This window comes from Nematolebias whitei, chromosome 14 (assembly GCF_014905685.2).
Source record: "Nematolebias whitei isolate Nwh7 chromosome 14, NemWhi1, whole genome shotgun sequence".
Lineage (NCBI taxonomy): Eukaryota > Metazoa > Chordata > Actinopteri > Cyprinodontiformes > Rivulidae > Nematolebias > Nematolebias whitei.
Window position 1 is genome coordinate 43010275 of NC_056511.1, and position 8825 is coordinate 43019099.

Below are 8825 nucleotides of genomic sequence, written 5' to 3' on the forward strand. Positions count from 1 at the left end.
GGTCACGTGACGCTCAGACTCGAGGGCGGACTGGTCGCAGCATAGTACGAGGTCTGAAGGCCTCGAGGGGAAATTCTACCAAAAACCAACAGAAAATCAGATCTATAGCCAGGTAAGCAGGCTTTTCCCCTTTAAACGCTTTATTTAGTTTACGTAAATATTTTTCAGAAGTGACGAACGAGCATTGGTCTATGACAGAGCTAGCCATGGCTATTAGCTAGCATGCTAATACTCGCACTAAAACAAATGGAGTCAGCTTAGCTAACAGCAGCTAGCTGCTAGCATCTGGGTAATTGTTAACATCTCTGGGGCAAACTGGCCAAGCCAAATAGTTTTCCGATCTATGCTGTGAAAGTTTCACGCCAGTAAAGGTAAACGACAATAAATCAGTCCAGTAACTGCTGGCATTAGCTTAAAACTGGTTTGTTGGGCTAGCAATGTGACATAAATTGATATTTTTCATACAAGCTGGTTGACAAAACCTGAAAATAAATTGCCCAATATCTGCTATGAGTCAAAACTTTACTTAAATATAACGTTATCATAAATATTTACAACTATTAACGGGTACCAGCTGTTAATCATGTTTTATTATTGAATTTTACCTGTCATTATTGTGTAGTTATACACATGTTAGGTAGTATTTAAAAAAATAGGCCACAAGAAGTACAGTTTAGTATTTCAGGCACATCTGAATTTGTCTTTATAAGTTGTAATCGGTCTGTTTTCAGCAGGTTCAGGGGCTGCAGAGAGATGTCTGACAGCGCAGGGCTGCAGTTCGTCAGCTCCTTTGCATTTGAAGCCATGCAAAAGGTGGATGTGGGGCGCCTGGCCGCCCTGAGTGACCCCGAGCTGAGGCTCCTGCTCCCCTGTCTGGTCAGGATGGCTCTGTGTGCTCCTGCAGATCAGAGCCAGACCTGGGCGCAGGACAAGAAGCTCATCCTCCGCCTCCTCTCCGGAGTGGAAGCTGTCAACTCTGTTGTAGCGCTTTTGTCTGTCGACTTTCACGCATTGGAGCAGGACGCACGGAAGGAACAGCAGCTCAGGTACAGCTGAACCATATTATCAATAACACTTGTGACTTTACACGTACGAGGGGTGTAACGGTTTGCTTAAGCCATGGTTTGGTGTATACATCAGTATGAGGGTCTTGAAACCATCTTATTACCAGCAAACTGGTTGGTTCACTAAAGGAGTGTTGTGCTTGGTGGGGAACACAGTTTGTTTGCGACTCCTCAGACTGATGAAGCCCTTCAGATGAAGGGTGAAACGTCTCAACAACAAGAAACTGTCCAGATGGCTTGACTGAACATTGTTGGATTTTTTTTACCTGGATTATTGAGCATGAACTTTGATATGATCATCATGGTTTGGTAAATAGGTAAGGAAAAACATGCCCCCCCCCCCACTATTTTTTTTAAATATTTTTTTATTTATTTTTACAATTACTCTTCCTTAAGCAAAGACAGAAAGTCAAAGCAATAAATGTAAGTTGGACGGTCCAAAGGCAGAGCCAAGGAAGTCAGGTCACCATAACATGAAAAAGTCAAATTATTCTTACTTTTTTCATCCATTCTGAACTTTTGATAAACTCCAGAATGGAACTGGATTAGGAAAATATTACAAAAAGATTAAATAGCAGCTTTTTCTTCTTTCTGTTCTTCTGCCATGGCTCTGGGTGCAGTGATCACCTGTGACGGATGTGGCATTGTCTCGTTCCCTGTACCCGTCCCAAACGTCTGCTCTGTTCCGTACTTCCACTGTATAAATAAATACATGTACAACTGTTATACCCCCTAATGCATATAATTATTTCCAGTGTTGATTTGAGCTTTTATCACAATAATTTGCCTCTTCTTTCAGACACAAGGCTGGTGGTTCGAATGGAGAGAGCATCTTGGTGTCGCAGCTCCAGCATGGCCTGACCCTGGAGTTTGAACACAGTGATCCCCTCAGGAGACTTCGTCTGACCCTCAGTGAACTGCTGGCTATCATGAATAAGGTTCTTACATTAACCAATGACAACAGGCCACTTTGGTCATTATTTAACATTTTTTATATTTATGGTAACACCAGCTATACTGTCCACGTAAACAGCACACTGATTTGTTGCTTATACTACAGACATGACTGGTTTTTAATAATTTATACTAATCTCAACCTGAACGGCTGCCTCTTGTAAAAGAAAAGTTCCTTGAATTTTTAAATATTCTTTCGTAAACGCAACTGAAACTAAGGATAATATGTTAATCATAACTTGCTTTGGTGTGGAAAAATCACCCTTAAATGCATTAATGCACATTTTATTTGTCAACGTTGGGTTTTTTGGAGCTACCGTATTTTCTGCCGTACATGTCGCATCAGTCCCAATATGTCTAATAAAGTGGAAAAATCCATAAATACGTCACTTCCCCATGTATGTGTCACCGCTAGGGGTTGAACGACTACATCATTTTTAAACTCGACATTAACATAATAAAACTCGAGTAGAACTCGAGTACTTGATGACATCATAGGATCTAAAGATACAACAATAAATAAATAAATAAAACTGCAAAAAAGGTCATTATTTACAAAAAAAGACCATCAAAACATTGGGAGAGTATATTATGCTCCTACCATTTATCATCCTGCAAATAAGTCACAGGAAAAACTAAACTATTAGTTATTATTATAATTATTATTAAGCTGCAAATGTAAAAGAAACATGCGGCACGTCAAAAACGAAACTAAAAACAGTGGGGGGGTCGACCACCCCGCACCACCACCAGCTGTGGTGTGCATTAGGTTTAGTTTTAGAGATTAATATGTTAATAGTTTTTTTTTATAGGTTTAGAGATTAATATTTTTATGCTTTTTGTTTGTGAAACAAGGTCAGAGGAAGCTGGTTCTGGTTCGGTCATTGGACCCGGTGTTGCACCATATTCTGTGACCTGCAACAGTGCATGCAACACCGCACCCTACGGTCACAATATACGTTGGTCACAAAATATGGTGTAACACCGGTTCGCAATGGGCGTGCACAGGAGGACTTTAACAAGAATTTAACAAGATAACCACCTAAAAACAATTATTTCTTTGCTTGATATTATAATAAAGGTGTGTCTCAGTGAAATGAAACTTATTTGACGGTTGCTCCAGGCGAGCTGGATGAAGGTGGTAGGTTATGGCAAGCTGATTGTGTCATTAATAGCCACTTTTACCTATTACATGATACAACGGCATGCCATACTTCCCGAGTACCATCTAGTGGCTGAAAATGGTAGTGTTCAATATTTTCAGTCAGAATGAATGAAAACGGTCATATCTCAGCCAAAAGTTGGTTTATAAATATGGAGTAAAATCCATAAATACATTGTTTTGTCGTATAAGTCGTAGGGCATGTAAATTATGCAAAAACAACCCGTGACTTATAGGGCGAAAAATACAGTACGTAAAATATTTTGTAGGCATATAGACTGAAACCAGAATTTTCTCTTATTCTTCTTTTGTTAGGATATGAGTTGCCTGATTTTGAATTTCTTTGCTGTTTTTCAGGTGACAGACTCCAATGGGGAGTTCTTCTTGAAGTCCTCGGAGCTCTTTGAAAGCCCCGTGTATTTAGAAGAAGTGGCAGATGTCCTCTGCATTTTACAAGCAGGTACCAACTCCTTTCGTTTCAGCTCTTTGTGTTTAAAGTGAGAACGTTTGGATATTAGTGGATTTTAGATGCAAAGTTTTTTTCAGCATAATGAATAGTTGCTAATGTTTACTGGCTGCTGAAAAGGCTGTTTAAAAGTTTTTTAGATGGTCTTAGATTATGAGACCATCATCTCATGTTCATGTTTGTGCTGATGTTCAATGTTTTATGTTATGAGTGCTTAGTGTATATTTAGTTGATGTTTTTCTTAGTTCATATCTTAGATGTTATTACTGTTTTTCTTATACATTTTATTGTTGGATGTAACTGGGACCCCGTGTACATAATTTCGCTCCACCACATGTACCACATGAGGTGCGAATGACAATAAAGAAACTCTGACTCTGACTCTGACTCTGATTAGGTGATTTCCATCAGATGTTTTGAAGTCTCATTGTTTTTCAAGATGAAAACAGGAAATAAATCAACTTTTTTTAATCACAAGTGAAAATTTTGCTAGAAATGAAAGATTTTTGAATGTTATTTATTTAATAGTCTCTTCAAAGATCCCAACATTTACACACGTTTGCTGCGCTTGTCTCTTGTATTGTTGTTTTTTGTGACGTTGACATGTCTGTTTAAAAAGGACACATTTTATATTTAGTAAGGATACCTCTGAAAGTTTTATTTTATTTATTTTTTGTTTAATTGTTATTATTATTATTGTTGTTATTAGTAGGTCTTGCTGTGTCCTGTGTTTTACAAAGTGCTTTTGTTGTTTCGGTTTCTCTCACAGAGCTGCCATCTTTGCTGCCCATTGTGGATGTGGCAGAGGCTTTGCTTCATGTCCGCAATGGTGACTGGTTTCTGTGCCTGCTGGTTGCCAATGTGCCCGACAGCTTTAATGAAGGTACTTTATCTGTCTTAGAAAGCTGCATCGACTGCCAGTAAATAGTGTAAAGACAGCGTGGCTGCTTAATTACCTCTACTAATTTCATATTGTTAGGGCTGGCTGTTTCAGAGCAGGCTTTAACTCCTCACTGCCTCTAAAACTTTACACTCAAAGTTTCTAATATACTTAAAAAGAGAGTTAATCAAGTGCCACTTTATGTTTTTAGCATTTTCATAGCTTTAGCCTTTTTTCGCTTAACTGTAGTCATGCCAAGGGTGTATGCCTTTGTCTTTGATGATAAACGTTCACATCTCTGATGCAGAGAGCTGTTTGAGAAACAAATTAAAGGAGGAGAATGCCGCTTGTCTCCAGTGCCTCCTTATCGCACACAGGGTCAGAGCTAAGTCAATGGAGTATTTATTTGTTTCACAGCTGTTGGCATCAAGGAATCCTTTTAGCTTCATTACTAAAGAAGACCTTGTTTCATTAGGGCGTCAAAGTGAACTGAAGGGTGAAGTGTTGTGAATGAGGCTGTCTAGAAGCATCAAGGTCAGTCGCTCTGAACACCGGCTGATAACCAGGCTAAACTCTACTGGCTGTTTTACACAAGTAGCAGAGATAGAAACTAATACTATTTCAGAAAATACCACAGTCTTAGTTAGCCATAATATTTTACTTTATGAGCAGTCTGCTGTAAGAAAGCTGAAAGAAAATGAGATGATACATCCCTGATGAGATTAGAGTTCTGCTCCCCCTGTGGCAAATGAGTCATGGTTCTGTGGTGTGTACTTCTAATGGAGCACAAGACTGCCATAGCAACAGAGACAGGATACGGTCAGAAATGTATGAAAGGCTTCGGTTTACGTTTATATTCAGCAGAGCATCTGAATGAAATGTCCCAACATGTTAGTGTTCCCAGGGTGGTAAATGTCCCTGTGCTTGGCTGCAGTTTGCAAAGGTCTAATCAAGAATGGAGAACGCCAGGACGAGGAGAGTGTGGGTGGTCGGCGCAGGACCGAAGCCCTCAGGCAGCTGTGTCAGATGAATCCCTCACAGGCCCTCAACATCAGAGCCATGGTGGTGAGTAGCTCTGTTAATATCCTCACAAGACTCCAGACTGAGGCCACTAATCGACAACCTCCATGTTTATTTATTTGAGTAGAAAATGGGTTCTCTTAGTTTGGAAATGTCTCTTTCCATTGGGGATATATTTCCCCCTCTGCCCTTCTGTTTGTTTAAATTTAATTTGTTACTTGTTATGTTGAAACACAAATGAATATTTAGCATGTTTTTAGCATCTTTTGTTGCGAGACTTCCAAAAGTCAATGTTTATGTTGGGGATGGTTGTGTTTGGAGAAACATGGTTGTGTGATCTCAACATAATTATTGACTGTTATCACACATCTTAAATGGCTTTGTAGATTCTCCTAAGAACAAACCATTAAAAGCAACACTGCAGCTTTACGCCTCTGTGTTGCAGATATATGAAACGGTACAAAGTGGCTTGAACAGAGATGGTATCAAAACATAAACTCAGTATATATATTATATGTTAAGACTGAGCAGTGCAGAGTGGGAAATTGTTGAGTATCCATCTCAGTTTTGCTGTCAACTCTTTTTTTTTTTACCAAGATGGACTCCTATCGTAAAGGTTAGTGAAAGAGATTTGTCTCTTTACTGATTTATGTTGTGATACACTTTGTGGTGCTAACCCTGAGGGGAGGAATTTGTCTTCTCGCTTCCCTCCTCCTCTCAAGGAGGTTACAGTGCTGGGTCAGTTATTGAACAAGGCCCCAGGAGGTTGTGCAAATTCATTGCCTTGCAGAATGATGCCTCAGCACGACTCAAACGTGGCTTTACTAAGACAGAAGGGTTGGGAGTTAATGTGAAGCTGTGCTGGAAATATTTTCAGTGGATTGAGTGTTTCATGGTGTGATGAACATAGATGAAGCAAAGTGATAATCATGTCAAATTTACAGTATTGCATTAAATTACAATGGATAGAATCATAAGAGATTATTGTGTGTGTTCAGGTGGAGGAGTGTCATCTGCCAGGTCTCGGTGTGGCCCTTACTTTGGACTATAAACCAGATACAGCCGATGAGGCGGTCAGCCCGCTTGTGTCGTATGTGAGCGGTCTGTTGCTGGGAACTAATAGTAAAGTCCGGACCTGGTTCAGCATGTTCATTCGCAACGGACAACAGGTGAGGGACAACTGTTGACCGTATTTTCTGCCATAAACGTTGCACCACCCTTTAAGTCGCATCAGTCCAAATACGGATAATAAAGTAGAAAAATCCATAAATATGTTGCTTCGCTGTATACGTCACATCTATTATGCGTCACCGCTGACTCGTAGTGTTTGTAACGCGTCAGATTTGTTACGAGTCACGTTTGTTACGAGTCACGTTTGTTACGCGTCACGTTTGTTACGCGTCACGTTTGTTATGCGTCACGTTTGTTATGCGTCACGTTTGTTATGCGTCACGTTTGTTACACGTTTGTTACACGTTTGTTACACGTTTGTTACACGTTTGTTATGCGTCACGTTTGTTATGCGTCACGTTTGTTACGCGTCACGTTTGTTACACGTCACGTTTGTTATAAGTCACGTTTGTTACACGTCACGTTTGTTACATGTTTGCTACGCGTTTGTTACGCGTTTGTTACGCGTTTGTTACACGTTCTTACACGTTTGTTACACGTTCTTACACGGTTCTTACACGTTTGTTACACGTCACGTTTGTTACGCAACACGTTTGTTACGCGTCACGTTTGTTACGCGTCACCTTTGTTACGTGTCACCTTTGTTATGCGTCACCTTTGTTACGCGCTTGTTACGCGCTTGTTACGCGCTTGCTACACGCTTGTTACACACTTGTTACGCGTCACGCTTGTTACGCCCTTGTTACGCGCTTGTTATGCGTCATGTTTGTTACGCGTCACGTTTGTTACACGTTTGTTACACGTTTGTTATGCGTCACGTTTGTTATGCGTCACGTTTGTTACACGTCACGTTTGTTACACGTCACGTTTGTTACACGTCACATTTGTTACATGTTTGCTACGCGTTTGTTACACGTTTGTTACGCGTTTGTTACACGTTTGTTACTCGTTGGTTACACATTTGTTACACATTTGTTACACGGTTCTTACACGGTTCTTACACGTTTGTTACGTGTCACATTTGTTACGTGTCACATTTGTTACGTGTCACGTTTGTTACGTGTCACGTTTGTTACGCGTCACCTTTGTTACTCGTCACTTTTGTTACGCGCTTGTTACACACTTGCTACACGCTTGCTACACGCTTGTTACACGCTTGTTACACGCTTGTTACGCGTTGCGTTTGTTACGCGCTTGTTACGCCCTTGTTACGTGCTTGTTATGCGTCATGTTTGTTACGCATCACGTTTGTTACACGTTTGTGACACGACACGTTTGTTACACGACACGTTTGTTACACGACACGTTTGTTACACAACACATTTGTTACACGACACGTTTGTTACATGTCATATATGTTACATGTTTGTTACGCATTTATTACGCGTCACGTTTGTTACACGTCACGTTTGTTACACGTCACGTTTGTTACATGTTTGCTACGCATTTGTTATGCGTTTGTTATGCGTTTGTTACACGTTTGTTACACGGTTCTTACACGTTTGTTACACGGTTCTTACACGTTTGTTACACATCACGTTTGTTACACGTCACGTTTGTTACGCGTCACCTTTGTTACGTGTCACCTTTGTTACACGTTTGTTACGCATTTGTTACGCGCTTGTTATGCCCTTGTTACGCGCTTGTTATGCGTCATGTTTGATACGTGTCACGTTTGTTACACGTTTGTTACACGTTTGTTACACGTTTGTTACACGTTTGTTACACGACACGTTTGTTACACGACACGTTTGTTACACGACACATTTGTTACACGTCACGTTTGTTACGCGTCACGTTTGGCCCGAGTCACGTTTGTTATGAGTCACGTTTGTTACGCGTCACGTTTGTTACACGTTTGTTACGCGTCATGTTTGTTACACGTTTTGTTATGTGTCACGCTTGTTACACGATTGTTACGCGTCATGTTTGTTACACGTTTGTTACGCGTCACGTTTGTTACGCGTTTGTTATGCGTTTGTTACATATTTGTTACTCGTTTGTTGCATGACACTTTTGTTACATGACACATTTGTTACACGTCAAGTTTGTTACGTTTGTTATGCATTTGTTATGTGTCATGTTTGTTACGCGTCACGTGTGTTACACGTCACGTTTGTTACACGTCACGTTTGTTACACGTCACGT

At 40.4% G+C, this 8825-nt stretch overlaps 1 protein-coding gene across 1 annotated transcript in view; it reads left to right on the plus strand.

Moving 5' to 3' along the window:
- ints2 (integrator complex subunit 2) overlaps nucleotides 1-8825 on the plus strand; it is a gene marked incomplete in the record, with an annotated part of 30069 nt that continues 21244 nt past the window's right edge. The window contains 7 exon segments of the mRNA XM_037687605.1: nucleotides 1-112; nucleotides 735-1046; nucleotides 1864-2002; nucleotides 3538-3640; nucleotides 4416-4529; nucleotides 5461-5591; nucleotides 6545-6715. Coding sequence (XP_037543533.1) covers nucleotides 754-1046; nucleotides 1864-2002; nucleotides 3538-3640; nucleotides 4416-4529; nucleotides 5461-5591; nucleotides 6545-6715 — 951 coding nt within the window.